Here is a 23,400-nt window from a genome sequence, read left to right on the forward strand (position 1 = left end):
GAATAAATGCATGCAGTAATGTGTAAATAAATACATTAAATTTGATATAAATGTATAAAATTATATATTTATTTATTATTTGATTCATTATTTCTTGCATTTATTTCCATATTCATTTATTTATTCATTTATTTATTTATGTATTTATTTCAACATTCTTTTCCACATTCTTTTCCACATTTATTTCCACATTTATTGATTTATTGTTTGCTCGCTCCTTATATGCTAATTAGGGGGCTGTCCATCATGGTGATCCCTTACTCCCATTGGTTAATCAGTATCAGAGTGCATAGATCGACTGTGTATGCCTGCCGTGGATTGGTTGCATAGCAACTACAACGTAACTTGAAGCTGCCGACAAGTTTGCCAATCTTCCGAACTGATGGTAACGTTAAGGTGATGTTATACATTATAACGCTATAAAATCAATTATTTAAAATAGCCTGCATTTTCATCAGAAAACAATTTAACAGGTGTCTGGCCGTTTTAGCTAGCACTACCTAGCTACGTTTGTTAACGTTTGCTTACGCTAGCCAGCTAGCTAGATAGCTAACGTTAGCTAGCTAGCTAGATACCTTTTTAGGTAAGTTATATAACTAGCTTGCCATTTTGGCTTTAATGGTTATTATTAGACTACAGTGGTTTGCTAGTTAATTAGCATGGCCGAAATAGCTAGCCTGAACTACAGACATTCAGACAACTACAGTCATGATACATTTGATCCCACTGTATCGCATTGCATCAGTGTCCTCTGTGTTTGTGTATGCGGGAGAATTACATTTGTGTATTGAGGTAAAACTCGTAACCATATCATCAACAACCCCAGTCCTGCTGACACTCTTATATTAACATGCACACACATGTACAATCTAAGGTGTCTCCTTAGTGCAGCCTGCAGCCTGGACAGTCTCTTCCTTAGAATGCTGTCTCATTGATGATAAACACACTAAATGTCTACAGGCTCCTGCCTCCTCTAGATCACACATAAACAGACAGTACACATGCACAGAGGATGTCCAACATGCACGCTGACTCTCTCACTCTCTTCCTTTCCAGAATCCCCATAACAAGTGTGTGACAGACACCCAGATATGCCGGGCCAAGTTCTGCTACAGGGAGTGCTATGCCTTCGTAGTGTACTCCTTGTATGTATAACAGTAAAGCACTGTCACAGGTTATACAGTAATAGGTTTACCGTATGTGTGCTGTACTTGTATTGGATGTTTTTGACATGAATATAGGTCCTTCAGCATCCATGTTGAATGTGTAATACAAATATTATCCTAAGTGTCTCCACGTTTTAATGCAACTATGAGACAATAAACAATACATATTTATTGCTGATCACTGTCCTATCCTTTGTCCTTTTTTGCTATATTGGGGGATATTCATGGAATTTTCCCAAAACATGACCAACCTTCTACATGTAACCAAAACTGCTAGACCAAAAAAGAATTCCCTAAGATCTGGGGGTGATATTTTGGCTGCTTGGTACCTCAAAACAACGTCTGCTACAGTATTGGTTAGACATGTAGAGAGGTGACTCCTTAAAGACCGAGTTTTACAGTCACAGAGATTTTGGTCATCCAGTAGCCTAATATCCAGTAGCCTAATATTCAGTTCTCTCCCTGCTTTGCTGGTGTCATACACCTTACACAGACAGGTTATTGTGAATTTACCCTGGCCAGGGCCCCGTACTACGAAGCTCGTTCAACATATCCACGATAACTTTTCGCTAACTCGCTTGAGACATCCGCAATCACGGATAAACGGTACTACGACGGTGGCTATCAACTCGTTAAGTCAACCCAGCTGGTCCAATCTAGCTATGAGCGCAGCGCGTTCACGGTAAAAGGGGAGGTATTTGCTCAAAACCAATCGCATACCTTAGTATGGGTATTCGGACATGGCCATTTGGGGTTAAGTGTCTTGCTCAAGGACACTTCGACATGTGGACTGTCAGAGCTGGGATTTGAACCACTGACCCTTCAATCATTGAACGACCCACTCTACCAACTGAGCTACAGCCGCCCCTTAGTAGTAGGAGAAGACAATGTGAAGTCTCTATACAAGAGGAACTAGAAATAAAACAGGCTATTAAAATGTCAAAAGTGAAGCTCGAGGTGGAGAAGTATGCCGCGTTCCAGGCAACTCGTAACCCGTGTTTTTCCAACCTTCTACATGTGAAAATGCACTGGAATGGCAGTCAAACCCGTAACTTCCCACCCGTGAACTCGTACCAGATCGATGTACTCCCAGTTGGCTTTCTGACATCACACAGCCCTCTAAACAAGATGGCAGCCCACATGGGTACGGCGACAAAGATAACTTTAGGGCAACGTAAAGTTAATTTGTACATTGTTATCAAAACAATACAAACGATTATGCACTACAATCTGCTATGTGTATTTAATGATGCCCAAATATGTTGACGACAAGAGATAATTAGTGCTAGCTAGCTATCATCGACTTTTCGCCGTTTGCGTGGTCAAGTTCAGGTAAACCTGTCGCTATACTAAGAAATCGTACCTTACATAATTGTATTTATTGACATCATCGACTTTTCGCCGTTTGCGTGGTCAAGTTCAGGTTTATATGTAAGGTACGATTTTTTAGTATAGCGAAATTAGGCATACAATGTTTAGCTTGCCAGCTCTGACAGTGTCAAATCTCAAGCTTTTGCCATATTGGCTTGTTTACATTTATCCAGGATTCCACACACTCAGACAGTTTGCCTGGAACGCTATGAAGTCGTGAGTCGTGACTTTAAGTCGTAACTTACGGGCTCAAAATCCTATCTAGAACGCGCCAGTAGGCTCTAAGCCTACGGGGAAAAAGTAGCCTATTTCATCGTCATATCGTATAACATTATTGATTGTAAGGCATTGGGGCTATCACAATTCAATTAAAATGTAGCCTAGCCTACTTATCTTTGTTCCTAGGAACGGGAGGCTAGTCTAATAAATCAACATTAAATACTTGACAATTGGATAAAAAATGGTTCTCCGCATCACCCACAGCCTACACGAAACTGCAGGTAGACTAATAAAACGCAAGCCAGTGCATAGCCTACAGTCTACGACTGTAAATGCACAAGGCAAAATATGGCTCAAGCACAAGCAGCTGTCATTCTGCAATTTTTCATGATATCGGGGAAAGCCAAAGAGGGTTTTGTCGGTTTGTAAAAAGTCTTCTTAAGAACCTCTCGCTGTTCACGCACAGCAGATTATTGTTTAATTCGCACACTGAAATTCCATATAGAATCTTAATGTCCATATGCCCTTTTCCAAGTTAATTGATTGGTCAGCGGGCAGTGCTTCATACGTTTTGATCCATAATCTGGAATTTAACTGGCCCCGGAGCAGGTGAGCTTGGCAGCATAAAGGTTACCACGGCGATATAGCAAATAGCATAAATAGCATATAGCAAATAGCATATACAGGCTATATATTTTGCTATATATACTGTAGCAAAAAAAGTGAACCACCTTCGTAGTACGGATAAACCAGGCTTGAACCTGAAGTTATCACGCTAACCCTGTAATCCTGTTTCGTAGTACAGGGCCCTGGTTAGGCAAGGATCTTAACCCTGGTCGGGTAGGACTGACTTAATCTACCATGCCTGTGCTTAGCTACTAATGCCTGGATATGAAAACCACACCCCCCTAATTAGCATACAAGGAGCGAGCAAACAGAATAAATAAATGTGTAAATAAATGTGTAAATAAATACATAAATAAATAAATGAATATGGAAATAAATGCAAGAAATAATGAATCAAACAATAAATAAATATATAAATGTATACATGTATATCAAATTTAATGTATTTATTTACACATTACTGCATTAATTTATTCATTCATTTATTTATTTTTGTGCATATTTATTCATTCATTTATTTATTAGTCATTTGTCGAGTCATTTATTTATTTATTTTTTAATTTTGACAGGTTTGGTCCTCCATACCCTCCAGCTCCCTGTACCCTATTTGAGATCTACAGCCAAACAGAGTCAGTGCCAAATCCAATATTTTGGGGAGAGTAGGGATGAGACGGTATGGATTTTTGCATTACAGTACGGTACGGTATCTAGTTACATGGTACTGTTTACTGTATTTCACGGTGTATGGCATTTCATCTCCCCAACACACATTTAAAAAAAAAAAGAGTATTTTACTTTGAAGGAACTGCAGTGCAACACATGATGGAAAATACACACTATTGTAATTAAGATCAGTTTATTAATAGCAAGCTTATATTAAATTACAAAATTAACTGTTGCAAGCAACTTGAAATGTGAAGTTTCAGCAGCGCATTATTGTGTAATACCGGAAACGTAATACCATAAACACAGGGAATGTCACGGTTCTAATACCGTGGACATTTTATACCGCGGTTCACGGTTTGACGGTATGCCGACTAATCCCTAGGAGAGAGCTACTGTATTCTGGAGTCCCCATGAAGGTCCCTGAGGAACAGCTTGAGAAACACTGTCTCTCCCTCTTCCTGTCTCAGTTCCTGGACCAGCACCACTTCTACCTGGCCCTCGATAACCAGATGATCGTGGAGATGTTGAGGACAGAGCTGGCCTACCTCTCCTCCTGCTGGAGGATGACTGGACGACCCACTCTCACCTTCCCCATCACACATAGCATGCTGGGTAATGGAGTTCACCTTTCCCATCACACACTGCATGCTGGGTAACGTAGTTCACCTTCCCCATCACACATAGCATTCTGGGTAACGTAGTCTACCTTCCCCATCACACAAAGCTTGTTGGGTTACATAGTCCATCTCCCCCATCGCACACAGTATTCTGTGTAACATAGTCACCATCGCATAGTCTACACGCTTACCCTCATGATGATTATGATGATGATGATAATGATGATGTCGGCTCTGATGTCTCTCTTCTTTGTTGTCCTCAGTTGATGATGGTGAGGGCATCGACCCCTGTATCCTAGCAACCCTGAGGAAGTTGCAGGATGGGTACTTTGGAGGGGCCAGGTGAGAACACTCACACGCCTGCACGCGCACACACACACACACACACACACACACACACACACAGGGTGATAGTTCGTGTTACGAAGGCGCAGGCTTTAAATAATTAGGGCCCGAGCACTGGCGGTGCGTGGCCATATTGAAATTGTAAGGATTATTAGGGCCCGAGCACTGGCGGTGCGAGGCCCTATTGAAATTGTAAGGATTATTAGGGCCCGAGCACTGGCGGTGCGAGGCCCTATTGAAATTCGAAGGATTATTAGGGCCCGAGCACTGGCGGTGCGAGGCCCTATTGAAATTCGAAGGATTATTATTATTCTCCTACCTTCTCCTTTTCTTCTGCCCAAACAAATGCCTTTTTGGCGGCCTAAACATCGATGAAAACGGATGAAATTTTGCCAATACGTCAGTACCGGTGAAAAATTTGATAATTCATGGGGGACGGACATGGGCGTGGCAAAACGGCTCAAGAGCGCCCCCTGGAAAATTTAAAATGGCGAGCCTTACCTTTCAGTTTGATGTAGGCGAACGAAATTCGGTGGGCATATGTAGTTCATCGAGACACACTAAAATGTCTCTTGGAGCTATACCGAACATGCAACAGGAAGTCCGCCATTTTGCTTTTAATGTGCCATTTTGTACTTGTTTTTACCATTTCCATGCCTCGTACTTCAACGAACTCCTCCTACAGATTTCATCCGATCAACTTCATATTCGGTCAGCTTCATCTTAAGACCTTTGTGATCAAAAGTTCCCAAAAGTTGCCATAAAACACGAAGTCCTCATAACTCCTCCATACATTATGCCATTTGTCCGATATATCTCACGCTTCATGAAGGTCACCTTCTGAACACATCTATGCATCGGTATTGAGTCACACTTACAGCGCCCCCTACTGGTGAAACAGGAAGTACTCATAACTCCTATATATGTTATCCGATTTACTCCAAATTGCTCATGCTTGATGAAGGTCGCAATTTGAACACTTCTGTAAGTCAGTATTGCGTCATACCTACAGCGCCACCTTCTGGTGAAAGAGGAAGTACTCATAACTCCTACATACGTTATCCGATTTACTCCAAATTGCTCATGCTTAATGAAGGTCGCATCCTGAACACATCTGTGCGTCAGCATTGAGTCATACTTATAGCGCCACCTACTGCTTACAGGAAGTCCTCATAACTCCTACATACATTATCCGATTTACTCCAAATTGCTCACGCTTGATGAAGATCGCGTTCTGAACACATCTGTAGGTCAGAATTGAGTCATACTTATAGCGCCGCCTACAGGTCAAGCAGGAAGTCATCATAAGTCCTACATACATTGTCTGATTTACACAACAATTCTCACGCTTCATCAAGGTACCGTCCTGAACACATCTATGCGTCGGTATTGAGTCACGCTTAGAGCGCCACCTGCTGGTGACAGGAAGTTTCTCTCATTACTGGACACCGAAATAGCACAGCCTTTAACGGCGCCGCACCCCGTCACGCGTGTGGGGTGTGAGGGCCCGCTCACTGCTGCTCGCGGCCCTAGTTCTACCTCCTTCTTCTTCTCCCCAAACAAATGCCTTTTTGGCGGCCTAAACATCGATGAAAACGGATGAAACTTTGCAGATACGTCAGTCCCGGTGAAAAATGTGATAATTCATGGGTGACGGAAATCAGTGTGGCAAAACGGCTCAAGAGCGTCCCCTGGAAAATGTAAAATGGCGAGCCCCACCTTTCAGTTTGATGTAGGCGAACAAAATTCGGTGGGCATATGTAGTTCATCGAGACACACTAAAATGTCTCTTGGACCTATACCCAACTTCCAACAGGAAGTCCGCCATTTTGCTCTTAATACGCAATTTTCCCCTTATTTTTACCATTTCCATGCCTCGTACTTTAACAAACTCCTCCTAGAGATTTCCTTCCGATCAACTTCATATTCGGTCAGCTTCATCTTAAGACCTTTGTGATCAAAAGTTATCCAAAAAATTTAGTTTTCACCAAACACCCTTGCTGTGGCGCCCCGCCAAATTCTGACATTTCGCCATAAAACACGAAGTACTCATAACTCCTCCATACATTATCCGATTTGTCCGATATTTCTCACGCTTCATGAAGGTTCTGTCCTGAACACATCTTTGTTTCAGTATTGCGTCATACTTCTAGCACCACCTACTGGTGAAACAGGATGTACTCATAACTCCTACATACGTTATCCGATTTACTCCAAATTGCTCATGCTTGAAGAAGGTCGCATCTTGAACACATCTGTAAGTCAGTATTGCGTCATACCTACAGCGCCACCTACTGGTGAAACAGGAAGTCCTCATTACTCCTACATACGTTATCCGATTTACTCCAAATTGCTCAGGGTTGATGAAGGTCACACCCTGAACACATCTGTGCGTCAGCATTGAGTCATAATTATATTGCCACCTACTGTTTACAGGAAGTCCTCATAACTCCTACATACATTATCCGATTTATCCCAAATTGCTCACGCTTGATGAAGTTCGCGTCCTGAACACATCTGTAGGTCACTATTGTGTCATACTTATAGCGCCGCCTACAGGTCAAGCAGGAAGTCATCATAACTCCTACATACATTGTCCTATTTACACAACATTTCTCACGCTTCCTCAAGGTACCGTCCTGAACAACACTATGCATCGGTATTGAGTCACGCTTAGAGCGCCACCTACTGGTGACAGGAAGTTTCTCTCAGTACTGGACACCAAAATAGCACACCCTTTACAGCGCCGCACCCCAACACGCGTGGGGTGCGAGGGCCCGCTCACTGCTGCTCGCAGCCCTAGTTACAATAGAAATTGTATAGTGTTGTATCTAATTCAAGTTAGGATGATACAACAGGGCTGGGGGAGACTAAAAAGATAGATATGGTACTGAAATAAGTATTATCCTATTATTTCAAACATTCTATACAAAATTTGATTACTCTAAGCCTACTAATTATATTGAACGCGTGAGCCTTCAACAGTTTGTTTGTAGAGGGTAATGGAAGTTAAACTGACGCACCAGATGGTTTGTTACACAGAACCATCTGAGAAGGTGTCGTTGGAAACTGTATGGAATAAGGTCTTTCACAGGCTAACTTCATCCAATTGGATCAACAAACCATATATGGCTTCTCGCTGTCATCACACCTAAATCACGCCTGTAACTGCCAGTAGTTCCTCATGTAGGACACTGATTGGCACAAATACTGTAGATTTATACATAGTTGATCCGATGTGTGTGTGTGCAGGGTGCAGATGTCGGACCTGGCCAGCTTCCAGACCACTTCCTTCCACACCCAGCTCAGCTTCCTGGATGCAGACACAGATCTACTGGAAGAGGAGGAAGAGGAGGAGGATGAAGAGGACAGCTATGTACCCTCTAGTAAGGCAGCTCTGGAGGTCGGGGAGAGTGAGTGAACGACCAGCCGAACGACAGAACAGATACTATTTCATGGTTTACTGAGTATGATATCCAGGCACCAGATTTAATGTTGCGTCTTTCGTCTCTTGAGATAGCTAATAAGCATGCACCACTGAAAAGGTTTTCTGTTAGGTCAAGGAGTGCACCATGGATTGATGAGAAGCTCAGAGACCTCATGACCTCTAGGGATACAGCCAAAAAACGGCAAACAAATCAGGATTGAAATCAGATAGACAAGTCTACTGTAAACTTAGGAATCTGGTGACTAAATTAAACAGACAGAAAAAGAAAGACCACTAAATACAGAGGATTAGTGACGTGAAGAATGATGGGAAGAAATTATGGTCAACACTGAATGAAGTTATGGGCAGGAAGTCTAAGATGGCTATTTGGTTCATATAGTCTGGAGATGGGGCGTTCATAACAAAGCCTCTTGACATAGCTAACCATTGTAATACTTTTTTCAAAAGTAAAGTCAACAACCTTAGAAACGGCTTTTCAAACAGTGATGGTTCTTTATCACAGACATTAACAAAAAATAGGATCATGAAGAACAATAATTGTCTTTTTAAATTCAGTCCAATTGACATCGTAACTGTAAAGAACATACTTCTTGCGCAGGCCGACTCTGCCTCCCCTGGTATGGACAACCTATATAGTAAAATGATCAAGCTGGTTGTCGAGTTTGTCACCTCTCCAATATGCCATATTTTCAATCAATGCTTGAGCCATGGGGTTCATCCAACCATATGGAAGGAAGCAAAAATCATTCCTCTCCCAAAGGATAAAAACAAAACATTTAATGGTCCAAACAGCCACCCAATCAGCATCTTGCCACTGTTGAGAAAGGTGGTTGAATTTTTTTTATTCAAACAAGTGATGGACTACTTTTCTGGAAATAATATCTTATCTAGCTGTCAACACGCTTACAGAAAGGGCCATTCAACCAGCACCGCACTTGCACAGATGACCGATGATTGGCTTACAGGTATAGATGAGAGGAAATTGGTGGGAGCGGTTATGTTAGATTTTAGCGCGGCATTCAAGATTATTAATCACAGCCTACTTATTAGTAAGTTACAGTGTTATGGCTTCTCTTCCAGTGCGACCTCATAGTTCAAGCATTACCTCACAGATAGGAAGCAGTGTGTGTTTTTTTAATAGTAGCTTCTCCAACCAGATTAGCATAGATTGTGGTGTCCTACAGGGGAGCCTTGGGCCTTTATTATATATACTATATTCACAAATGATTTGCCCTTGTGTGTAAAAGATGTGAATATGTATGTATATATGTATGTATGCCGATGATAAAACTCTTTACTCGGCTGCCACCTCTGAGCAGTCTGCTACTAAGACTGTAAGATGTCAACAACTGGGTTCAACACAACCAGTTGGTTTTAAACATCGCCAAGACTAAGTCCATTGTGTTTGGATCTAGATACAGGTTTGCTAACAACCCAGTACTAAATGTGTCCATTAACAATTGATGTAGATCGAATTTTCCAGATAAAGACAGGTGGATAAAAGCAGATGTCTATTGACGCAGATTTATTAAAACAATAAGCAAATGGGTTACAAAGACAATAGCCTAGCTTTAGGCTAGGCAGAATACAGTTTACATTATTATGAGGCAATTGTATAGTTACCGTACAGAGTTGTTATAGCAGATGTTGGAATTAGCATGCTAAAAGCTAAAAGGCTAACAAGCATTGTGGCTACAGTCTGGCTGGAAGCTAAGCTATGCAGCTAACCTAACAGTATGGGGTTGTCTTAAATACATTCTGCCAGGGAGTGGGGGTGATGTGACATATCAAGTTATGTCAGAAGGCTGCAATGGTACAGTGATCTAGTCATTTGTCGATCAGCCAGGTCAAGATAAGACCGTTGCTAGGGGACCGGACATTCTAGATGTCTCCGATGTCTGATTACCCAATTCTAACAGCTAATTACTCTTTCGGAAGAACTGGTCAGCAGAGAATATTCCTTGACCTTCTTTGCCCTCAGACTGTGTATGGCCTAGGCAAAAGGTTATCAGAGTTCACTGTAGCCGAAACTGGGTTTCCTCTAGCAATAGTGCATTCTATTGGAAAACAACGAAAAGGTGAAGTTCTGCCTACTTCAGAACCCCCGTCTGAGAGTCAAAGACTCTCAAAACCAGTAAACTTCACCGTTGGCTTCTAGCTTAACTATCAATATCAACTACAAAAGTACATTTCCTGGAGAAAATGTGAGGTGGGCTAGCTGCTGCAGCTGTATGTAACAGCTACTGCTAGAACTACTACGGACCGGGCAATCTCCATGCACCTACCGGCGAAGACTGCATTTCTAGCCCACTCGGGCTGAATTGTGGGGTATGTGGCGTGGACAGTTGGGTGGTGGTGAGACTCTGCCCCCTCAGGTCAGAGCTGGTCGGGGACAGTGTACCCCTCTCCCGGCCACCTACCCGCCCGCACCGGTGAAGACCATGTGTCTGTAGCCCACTCAGGGGCTGAGTTGTGGGGCCTGTGGCGTGGATAGTGGCGTGGTGAGACTCCGCCCCCTCAGGGCAGAGCCAGTCGGGGACAGTGTAACCCTCCACGGGCCACCTACCTGACTCCACCGGTGAAGACCGTGTGTCTCTAGCCCACTCAGGGTCTGAGTTGTGGGGCCCATGGTGTGGATAGTGGCATGCTGGTTAGGCTCCTCCCCCTTGGTTCACAGGTAGTCGGGGACAGTACAGTGACCTCCGGGCAATTTCCATGCATCCACCATTGAAGACTGTGTGTCTCTAGCCCACTCAGGGGCTAAGTTGTGGCGCCGTGGTGTGGATAGTGGCGTGCTGGTTAGGCTCCGCCCCCTTGGGTCACAGCTAGTCGGGCACAGTACAGTGACCTCCGGGCAATTTCCATGCATCCAACATTGAAGACTGTTTGTCTCTAGCCCACTCAGGGGTTGAGTTGTGGCGCCCGTGGCGTGGATAGTGGCGTGCTGGTTAGGCTCCGCCCCCTTGGGTCACAGCTAGTCGGGCACAGTACAGTGACCTCCGGGCAATTTCCATGCATCCAACATTGAAGACTGTGTGTCTCTAGCCCACTCGGGCTGAAAAGTGGGTTCTGTGGCGTGAATAGTGGCGTGGTGGCGAGGCTCCGCCCCTTTTGGTCATAGCCAGTCAGGGATGGTGTACTCCTCTCCGGGCTACCCACCGGCCCCCACCAGTGAAGATCATGTGTCTCTATTCCACTTTGGTTGAGTTCTGTGCTACCACATTATTTATAAAAGGGTGCCTGTAACTTTGAGAGGCTGCACATGCACACAAAAAAAAAAGCAACAGCTGCCATCACTCTAATCCCAACTGACACTCTGATCCTAGACATGGTCCGCTTCAGACAGCTCTATGGCGAAAACTATAAATGTTACAGCTTATATATTGACACCATAGGGATCCTGAGAACTTGCAGAACATTTCTATGTATAATATGTCCGTATAGCTTAAACACTGTAGGCATGGCGACAAGTTAGAAAAAGGGTAAAAATGCAAAATTAGCAGCTCAAAAGTTAGCAGCACCATACGTTTCAATGGGGAGCGCAGTTGCCGAACAAATCGTCATACCGTGAAAACTATAAGTCACACAGCTTACATTGTACGAATCAGCACAGTTGTGTGAATGTTTTGATCTATAATACGTGTATGAGCTGTTAAAACTGTGGGCATGGCAACAAGTTAGAAAAGGGGTAAAAATGCAAAATTAGCAGCTCAAAAGTTAGGGTGCAGCACCATACATTTCAATGGGGAGCGCAGTTGCCGAACAAATCGTCATACTGTGAAAACTATAAGTCACACAGCTTAGATACTTACATTGTACGAATCAGCACAGTTGTGTGAATGTTTTGATGTATAATATGTGACAGCGGCTGGTGATTTGGTCCGCAACTCGGCAAACCCCAAAATGCGCTAGGGGGCAAAATAAAAAAAATAAAAAAAGAAATTGTGACAGCGGCTGGTGATTTGGTCCGCAACTCGGCAAACCCCGAAATGCGCTAGGGGGCAAAATAAATAAAAAAAAGTTTTTTTTCGTTTTTTGTTTTTTTTTGTATTACCAAAGTTGAAGTTGTGAAGAACCCACTTACTATAACAGACAACAGTTTTAGGTTCACGAAATACGTATAATTAGTCTGCAAACTAAGCTCGTTTTTAGCTGATTTCGAGTCGGGTTTGGGGGCGGGCAGATCGATTAGCATGATTTGGTTTCATTGGCTATTGCTTCCGGGTTCTCCGCCCCCAACCCTTCCCAAACAACACGCCGGCTTTGTTTACATTCAGTCCCAAGTTTAACCATGGATGCTACAGCTTTTGCTAAAGAGAAGACGGGGATGGCATCCAGGGCATGGAAAGAGTTTTAAGAGCAGCTAAAACTCCAGCAGAGCAGGACTCGTTCGTATACGGAGTTTTATTCTTGATGACCTGTGATACAGAGATGACTGTATCAACTTGTTGCTACCAAGTTGCTACCAAGCGAAACGTCGAACGATGTACCAGATTCACACCACCGCCAAGCATTCTGCTTTGCTTTGGGGTAAGCTGATCTTTATACTATCTGTGCTGTTTACATTACATTAACGTTAGTCGTTTAGCAGTAGCTCCTTTCTAAACAAGTGACTAAGTCTAGCTAGCATAACAAAGGCACTAGCACTAACTAACAAAGGCTAGCTAGCTAACGTTAACTAACATGCTAGTTAGCTGAGCTGTCCCTTTGTTCCTAAACTAGCCAGCGAGGCAGCTAATATCGAGCTAGGTAGCTATATTATAGAGAGAAACAGAATGAGAGAGCATGAGAGGTATGGTAGTCTGACACCTTTTTCTTTGTTTTGGTTACAGGATGAGCAAAAACAAGCTCCAGCTTGTAAGTAATTGCAGCTCTCCCTTCATACCAGCCAGCAAGAAGATCACTATGCACTACAGCTTTGATTTTGCACAACAGGTGAGAATACGGTCATCCTATCATGCATTAGCTAGTCTATTTAATCAACACATTCTGGTACTATTTTATCTATATGGAGTGCCAGTATTGTGGGCAATAGTTTAATGTACTTTCTTCCTTCTATTCTATTGCAGTTTTGATGCTGAGAGACCTGGCATGGTTGTGGCCAGAGAACACCGTGATGCACCGGCAGTCGAGTTTCAGCTGCTGCGCAAGCCTGATGTCCTGCCCCCCAGAGAAGGTCTTCTTGTGCAAGCCCCACCCGGACTGGACATGGCCAGACAGACGTATCTCTTTGACAAGATCAGAGAGTTCTGTTCTGATGAGGGACGAGACGTCACATGTCCCCCGCCAAACTCCACAGCAGCTCAGAACAAGACTGTCTGCTTGTAGATTCACTGCAGATCATCAGGACGGACAGCACTGCAGGAGAAAGGCCACATCCTTTTCCTGTTTGTATACTGAAGCGTTGCTTGTTCTCTTGCACAGACTTGCCCACACTTGCACAGACTGCATTGTTAGAATATTGAATACTGAGCCGAGTACTGTTGTTATTACCTTGAGTATTGAGCTGGGGACTGTTATTACTTTGTTGTACACTTGATCACCATGAACACTATGCACCTTGTCTATAAAACAGACAACTGACTGTACACTTTAACACTTAGACTGTTGCCTTTTTTTGTACACTTAACTACTTATGCTTGTACTTTATATCATGTATGTGACAATAAAGAACGTTAAATTTGAACTTCATCTTATATTGTTCTTAACTGCATTCACAACACAAGATTAATACTGACTCAAAGAGTGTGGGGTCATCAGTGAGAGAGCACCTCACTTGGCAGCCACTCTCAGGTAATACCCCAACTTGACAGCCACTCTGACAGATAATGACAGATCGTCCAGTGGGGGAGTGGCTGGGGGAGGGGTTACCAGGCTATTGTTCACGCCCATTACCTGGCAGTCAGAGGTGTGAAAATGTTGGAGAACTTTGGAGGGAGATTTCTCAGCTAAGTTGATTTGGCAGTACTAGCATTCAAATAAGCATATCTTCTTCAAATATGTTCAGATTTCAATGTATGAGACCTCATGTGAAAGCTTACAATCTGCACTTTCATAATCTGTAAAAAACTGAAAAATGAAAATGCCTAGTTGAGGACCAAATTACCAGCGGCGGTCACATATGCATGTTTGTTGACTGAAGTGTATTTGTTGAAGCAAGTGCATGTTTCTGAAGCATGTTTGTACTGTGCATAAGGTGCCTTTCTTATTCTTCTCTGCCTATTGCATTTTAATTGTTGCATGCACTGCTGTGTTTTTTTTAGCGGCTTCTAACACCTTGCCCAGGGACAACAGTTGAAAATTAGCTTTTAGGTAACACTGTCTGTCACATTTACGGTCATATTTTTAATGTGCTGTCGATTAATGTGAACTGTCTCAGAAAGTCATAAAAAATTTAAATAAAAAAGGCTGCCCAGTGGCATGCGTGCAGCCCTGGACATCTAATCATGGAAACCTAACATATAGCACACATCTAATCGTATGGGATGAGAAATAGACATTAAATGGCATATAGGCTACAGTACACAACAGCTAATCACTACGACAAACACTTATACTATTATAATATAATGACCATGCCCACCTCCCTTGTTCTCTGTAAAGCGCATTGTGTTGCCTCTGAGTATGAAATGCGCTATACAAATAAAGCTTTGATTGATTGATTGATTGACTAAAATGTCTCCCGTTTGTCTGGGACACATACCCGCACCAACCCTGGTTGTTGGCTGCACCGAACCAGGGACCGAAAGGGACTAGTTCTAATACTGACCCTCTCTCTCTTTTTATAAAGAAGAAAAAAGCTTGCACACTGCAGGGCTAATTTTTCAATATTTATTGCACCACAAAAAGTGCTTGTGACGTTTCGAGCTCAATGCTCTACATCAGACTGTGCTCTTCATCAGACTGTTGGAAAACAGACAGACATCCTTATAAATGGTCACATGATCTAAGACAAATCATCTGTGACTATTTAACATCAATAAGGGGATAAGAGTAAGCTTTACACCAATCTGTCCCATAAGTACAAACGTGTGTAAAAGTGTACCCAAAGAAAAAACAATAAACAGTACAATATACAGTTTACAATATATAAATATTGTGGGTTGCAATAGAAAAGAGGAATACACTCAAATAGGATGTCCCACACCACCATCAGGCTAGAAACCGTCATCACGTGTGGAATTGGACTAGAGGTGCCTCTTAAATGTCCTGTGGGTGCAACAAGAGGGATGCCTGCAAGCAGTGGACCGGAGACCTGCGTTCCAAATCGCATACTACCCTACTATATAGTATGCCAAAACAGGATGTAGTATGTCCCAATACATAGTATGCCACATGCAGTATGGCAAAAATACCAGGATGTCCTACTACATCCGGTCGTATTTTGCAGTATGCAAGCCAGCAGTTTCTGGCTATTCTGACCCACAATCCTGTGCGCAGCGGAAATGTGCATCACATGTGCGAGTCGTGACAACTGTAGGCGAATGTCGCGTTATGGACAGCGACGGATGTGGGCAAATTTCAAGGCGCAATGTTATGACAAGGTAGTATGTCCCAATTGGATGCCTACTGCTTGCAAAGTACGTACTTTCTAAAGGCAGCTGTAGTAGGTACTGGTAGTAAGAAGTAGAAGTATGCGATTCGGAACGCAGCCCTGGAACCTTATTGATGTTAATTAGTCACAGATGATTTGTATAAGTTCATGTGACCATTTATGGATGTCTCTTTTTAGCTCAACACCTGCCCTACTCAGGCGTGTGTAGTAGAAGTTTCGAAAAATAAAGTATTTGCCCAGGTTCGCTCCAAAAGGTTCAGTCAGATTTATTAAGAAAACAATACGATTGCAAAAGGACCTCAAGATAAAACACAGAGTGGTTCATCAGAACAGAAGTGAGCTTAAGCTCGCCTAGTACCGCCTTATATGTGCTCAAACAAGGATGTGATGCAGCCGACATTTGGTTGGCTGACTTGTCTATACGTCATAGTAAGGTGACGGATATCAAACAGTGGTCGAGGGATGAAAAGAAAAGCGCGGTACACTTTGAATATAGACAAAGGAACAAAAGGCCTGAGCCAGGACGGGAAGGACGAAGTGTGAGGCTTTTCCTGTCCTGGTGAGACAGGGGTCTGTCTTAAAAGAGAAGTGAGGAAGACAGAGGTTCAGGAGGTGTTTGGAATTACAAAAGAGAGAGAGGAACAAAGGTTTAAGGTGTTTACAATAGCAAAAGGCAGGGGACTGGGGAATAGGTTTTAAAGAACAGAAAGCTATCTGAATAGTCTTGAGACTAGTTGTAAAATTCCACGACAATCTCCCTCATCTGTGGCTGAAACAGCCACATAAAAAATATATACATCAAATATAAAATAAGCATAACCAAAAATCAATTCCAAACACAAATTGTAAAAACTATGCTATACATGTGGAAAGGAAGTAATCTCTCCACTAGGTGGAGCATGAATAAAAAATGAATTTTATTGTGAAATATTTAACAAAAATAGATTATTTTCTTTCCACGTGCAAATCACGCACCAACACTCCCTTGTTTCAGAAATTTGACAGGAAACAAGGTAAAAAAGATGGCATGACTACTAATCTAAAAGGGACAACCATTCACCAAAAACCTTGAAATAAAGTTGACAGAAACAAGGTAAAAAGGTGACATGGTTACCAGTTTAAAGGTTAACGTTCTGAAAAGGGAAAAAACCTCTTGGTCAAATTTTGAGGAAAAAACCCAAAGAAGTAAAACTTCAAATCCATTTATCAGCTCATGTTTCAAAACATTATAAATCCTGTAAGTAGATACTATGCATTTCGTCGAGATAATTTTCAAAGGGGTCATCTACTTCTCCACTCGGCCCTGAAGTCTGGACCATTAGTGCTTTAGCTGGAATATCCACTAAACACTTTGTAGCACATTTGATAATCACTGAAATGATAATGAACCCAAAAATAATACACACAAGAACAATAATAATAGTCCTAAAAATATTACCAAAACCTGAAAATGCATTATCAACCTGTCCCCAAATATCCCAGGTATGTAATTTGTTTAAGGTCTCAAGTCCTCTTTTGTTTGCTTCATGAAATTCAGCTAGTGTGATATTTGGATCAGAAATGTACGAACAGCATTCACTCCCTACGATGGCACATGTACCTCCTTGAGAGGCTAGGATTGTATCTAATGCGAACCTATTCTGGAGAACGACTTTCTTCATTAGGGCCCGAGCACTGGCGGTGCGAGGCCCTATTGAAATTCGAAAGATTATTAGGGCCCGAGCACTGGCGGTGCGAGGCCCTATTGTATTTCGAAGGATTATTATTATTCTCCTACCTTCTTGTTATTCTTCTTCTCCCCAAACAAATGCCTTTTTGGCGGCCTAAACATCGATGAAAACGAATGAAACTTTGCAGATACGTCAGTCCCGGTGAAAAATTTGATAATTCATGGGTGAGGGAAATGGGTGTGGCAAAACGGCTCAAGAGCGCCCCCTGGAAAGTTTAAAATGGCGAGCCCCACCTTTCAGTTTGATGTAGGCGAACGAAATTCGGTGGGCATATGTATTTCATCGAGCCACACTTAAATGTCTCTTGGAGCTATACCCAACATGCAACAGGAAGTCCGCCATTTTGCTCTTAATGTGCCATTTTGTCCTTGTTTTGACCATTTCCATGCCTCGTACTTCGACGAACTCCTCCTACAGATTTCATCCGATCAACTTCATATCGGGTCAGCTTCATCTTAAGACCTTTGTGATCAAAAGTTATCAAAAAAATTGAGTTTTCACCAAACACCCTTGCCGTGGCGCCCCGCCAAAGTTTGACATTTCGCCATAAAACACGAAGTCCTCATAACTCCTCCATACATTATCCAATTTGTCCGATATATCTCACGCTTCATGACGGTTCTGTCCTGAACACATCTATGTGTCAGTATTGCATCATACTTATAGCGCCACCTATTGGTGAAACAGAAGTCCTCATAACTCCTCCATACATTATCCGATTTGTCCGATATATCTCACGCTTCATGACGGTTCTGTCCTGAACACATCTATGTGTCAGTATTGCGTCATACTTATAGCGCCACCTATTGGTGAAACAGGAAGTCCTCAAAACTCCTCCATACATTATCCGATTTGTCCGATATGTCTCACGCTTCATGACAGTTCTGTCATGAACACATCTATGTGTCAGTATTGCGTCATACTTATAGCGCCACCTATTGGTGAAATAGGAAGTCCTCATAACTCCTCCATACATTATCCAATTTGTCCGATATATCTCACGCTTCATGACGGTTCTGTCCTGAACACATCTATGTGTCAGTATTGCGTCATACTTATAGCGCCACCTATTGGTGAAACAGGAAGTCCTCATAACTCCTCCATACATTATCCGATTTGTCCGATATGTCTCACGCTTCATGACAGTTCTGTCATGAACACATCTATGTGTCAGTATTGCGTCATACTTATAGCGCCACCTATTGGTGAAAAAGGAAGTCCTCATAACTCCTCCATACATTATCCAATTAGTCCGATATAGCTCACGCTTCATGACGGTTCTGTCCTGAACACATCTATGTGTCAGTATTGCGTCATACGTATAGCGCCACCTATTGGTGAAACAGGAAGTCCTCATAACTCCTCCATACATTATCCAATTTGTCCGATATATCTCACGCTTCATGACGATTCTGTCCTGAACACATCTATGTGTCAGTATTGCGTCATACTTATAGCGCCACCTATTGGTGAAATAGGAAGTCCTCATAACTCCTCCATACATTATCCAATTTGTCCGATATAGCTCACGCTTCATGACGGTTCTGTCCTGAACACATCTATGTGTCAGTATTGCATCATACTTATAGCGCCACCTATTGGTGAAACAGGAAGTCCTCATAACTCCTCCATACATTATCCGATTCGTCCGATATATCTCACGCTTCATGACGGTTCTGTCCTGAACACATCTATGTGTCAGTATTGCATCATACTTATAGCGCCACCTATTGGTGAAACAGGAAGTCCTCATAACTCCTCCATACATTATCCGATTTGTCCGATATATCTCACGCTTCATGACGGTTCTGTCCTGAACACATCTATGTGTCAGTATTGCGTCATACTTATAGCGCCACCTATTGGTGAAACAGGAAGTCCTCATAACTCCTCCATACATTATCCGATTTGTCCGATATATCTCACGCTTCATGACGGTTCTGTCCTGAACACATCTATGTGTCAGTATTGCGTCATACTTATAGCGCCACCTATTGGTGAAACAGGAAGTCCTCATAACTCCTCCATACATTATCCGATTCGTCCGATATATCTCACGCTTCATGACGGTTCTGTCCTGAACACATCTATGTGTCAGTATTGCATCATACTTATAGCGCCACCTATTGGTGAAACAGGAAGTCCTCATAACTCCTCCATACATTATCCGATTCGTCCGATATATCTCACGCTTCATGAGGGTTCTGTCCTGAACACATCTATGTGTCAGTATTGCATCATACTTATAGCGCTACCTATTGGTGAAACAGGAAGTCCTCATAAGTCCTACATACATTATCCAATTCGTCCGATATATCTCACGCTTCATGAGGGTTCTGTCCTGAACACATCTATGTGTCAGTATTGCGTCATACTTATAGCGCCACCTATTGGTGAAACAGGAAGTCCTCATAACTCCTGCATACATCATCCGATTTGCACCAAATTGCTGACGCTTCATGAAGGTCACCTTCTGAACACATCTATGCGTCGGTATTGAGTTACACTTACAGCGCCACCTACTGGTGAAACAGGAAGTACTCATAACTCCTACATACATTATCCGATTTACTCCAAATTGCTCATGCTTGATGAAGGTCGCATCTTGAACACATCTGTAGGTCAGTATTGTGTCATACCTACAGCGCCACCTACTGCTTACAGGAAGTCCTCATAACTCCTACATACTTTGTCCGATTTACACAACATTTCTCACGCTTCATCAAGTTACTGTCCTGAACACATCTATGCGTCGGTATTGAGTCACGCTTAGAGCGCCACCTACTGGTGACAGGAAGTTTCTGTCAGTACTGGACACCGAAATAGCACACCCTTTAACGGCGCCACACCCCGACCCGCGTGGGGTGCGAGGGCCCGCTCACTGCTGCTCGCAGCACTAGTTAGGGCCCGAGCACTGGCGGTGCGAGGCCCTATTGAATTTCGAAGGATTATTAGGGCCCGAGCACTGGCGGTGCGAGGCCCTATTGTATTTCGAAGGATTATTATTCTTCTACCTTCTCCTTCTTTACTCCAAACAAATGCCTTTTAGGCGGCCTGAACATCGATGAAAACGGATGAAACTTTGCAGATACGTCAGTCCCGGTGAAAAATTTGATAATTCATGGGTGACGGAAATGGGTGTGGCAAAACGGCTCAAGAGCGCCCCCTGGAAAGTTTAAAATGGCGAGCCCCACCTTTCAGTTTGATGTAGGCGAACGAAATTCGGTGGGCATATGTATTTCATCGAGCCACACTTAAATGTCTCTTGGAGCTATACCCAACATGCAACAGGAAGTCCGCCATTTTGATCTTAATGTGCCATTTTGTCCTTGTTTTGACCATTTCCATGCCTCGTACTTCGACGAACTCCTCCTACAGATTTCATCCGATCAAATTCATATCGGGTCAGCTTCATCTTAAGACCTTTGTGATCAAAAGTTATCAAAAAAATTGAGTTTTCACCAAACACCCTTGCCGTGGCGCCCCGCCAAAGTTTGACATTTCGCCATAAAACACGAAGTCCTCATAACTCCTACATACATTATCCAATTTGTCCGATATATCTCACGTTTCATGACGGTTCTGTCCTGAACACATCCATGTGTCAGTATTGCGTCATACTTATAGCGCCACCTATTGGTGAAACAGGAAGTCCTCATAACTCCTCCATACATTATCCAATTTGTCCGATATAGCTCACGCTTCATGACGGTTCTGTCCTGAACACATCTATGTGTCAGTATTGCGTCATACGTATAGCGCCACCTATTGGTGAAACAGGAAGTCCTCATAACTCCTGCATACATCATCCGATTTGCACCAAATTGCTGATGCTTCATGAAGGTGGCCTTCTGAACCCATCTATGTGTCGGTATTGAGTCACACTTACAGCGCCACCTACTGGTGAAACAGGAAGTCCTCATAACTCCTACATACTTTGTCCGATTTACACAACATTTCTCACGCTTCATCAAGGTACTGTCCTGAACACATCTATGCGTCGGTATTGAGTCACGCTTAGAGCGCCACCTAATGGTGACAGGAAGTTTCTGTCAGTACCGGACACCGAAATAGCACACCCTTTAACGGCGCCACACCCCGACCCGCGTGGGGTGCGAGGGCCCGCTCACTGCTGCTCGCAGCACTAGTTAGGGCCCGAGCACAGGCGGTGCGAGGCCCTATTGAAACTCGAAGGATTATTATTATTCTACCTTCTTGTTCTTCTTGTTCTTCTCCCCAAACAAATGCCTTTTTGGCGGTCTAAACATCGATGAAAACGGATGAAACTTTGCAGATACGTCAGTCCCGGGGAAAAATTTGATAATTCATGGGTCACGGAAATGGGCGTGGCAAAACGGCTCAAGAGCGCCCCCTGGAAAATTTAAAATGGCAAGCCCCACCTTCCAGTTTGATGTAGGCGAACGAAATTCGGTGGGCATATGTATTTCATCGAGCCACACTAAAATGTCTCTTGGAGCTATACCCAACATGCAACAGGAAGTCCGCCATTTTGCTTTTTATGTGCCATTTTGTCCTTGTTTTGACCATTTCCATGCCTCGTACTTCAACGAACTCCTCCTACAGATTTTATCCGATCAACTTCATATCCGGTCAGCTTCATCTTAAGACCTTTGTGATCAAAAGTTATCAAAAAAATTGAGTTTTCACCATACACCCTTGCCGTGGCGCCCCGCCAAAGTTTGACATTTCGCCATAAAACACGAAGTCCTCATAACTCCTACATACATTATCCAATTTGTCCGATATATCTCACGCTTCATGACGGTTCTGTCCTGAACACATCTATGTGTCAGTATTGCGTCATACTTATAGCGCCACCTATTGGTGAAACAGGAAGTCCCCATAACTCCTCCATACATTATCGGACTTGTCCGATATATCTCACGCTTCATGAGGGTTCTGTCCTGAACACATCTATGTGTCAGTATTGCGTCATACTTATAGCGCCACCTATTGGTGAAATAGGAAGTCCTCATAACTCCCACATACATTATCCAATTTGTCCGATATATCTCACGCTTCATGACGGTTCTGTCCTGAACACATCTATGTGTCAGTATTGCATCATACTTATAGCGCCACCTATTGGTGAAACAGGAAGTCCTCATAACTACTACATACATTATCCAATTTGTCCGATATATCTCACGCTTCATGACGGTTCTCTCCTGAACACATCTATGTGTCAGTATTGCGTCATACTTATAGCGCCACCTATTGGTGAAACAGGAAGTCCTCATAACTCCTACATACATTATCCAATTCGTCCGATATATCTCACGCTTCATGACGGTTCTGTCCTGAACACATCTATGTGTCAGTATTGCATCATACTTATAGCGCCACCTATTGGTGAAACAGGAAGTCCTCATAACTCCTCCATACATTATCCAATTTGTCCGATATATCTCACGCTTCATGACGGTTCTGTCCTGAACACATCTATGTGTCAGTATTGCATCATACTTATAGCGCCACCTATAGGTGAAACAGGAAGTCCTCATAACTCCTCCATTTATTATCCAATTTGTCCGATATAGCTCACGCTTCATGACGGTTCTGTCCTGAACACATCTATGTGTCAGTATTGCGTCATACGTATAGCGCCACCTATTGGTGAAACAGGAAGTCCTCA

General features: G+C 43.0%; 1 protein-coding gene across 1 annotated transcript in view; it reads left to right on the forward strand.

Moving 5' to 3' along the window:
- Positions 1–23,400, forward strand: part of phka2 (phosphorylase kinase, alpha 2 (liver)) — a 118,084-nt gene that overhangs the window by 46,484 nt on the left and 48,200 nt on the right. The window contains exons 17-19 of the mRNA XM_084439393.1: positions 4,517–4,661; positions 4,930–5,008; positions 8,264–8,397. Of these exons, the coding sequence (XP_084295519.1) occupies positions 4,517–4,661; positions 4,930–5,008; positions 8,264–8,397 (358 nt within the window). The remainder of the gene's footprint in view (positions 1–4,516; positions 4,662–4,929; positions 5,009–8,263; positions 8,398–23,400) is intronic.

The sequence above is a fragment of the Borostomias antarcticus genome (assembly GCF_949987555.1).
Source record: "Borostomias antarcticus genome assembly, chromosome: 6".
NCBI classification, from domain to species: Eukaryota; Metazoa; Chordata; class Actinopteri; order Stomiiformes; family Stomiidae; genus Borostomias; species Borostomias antarcticus.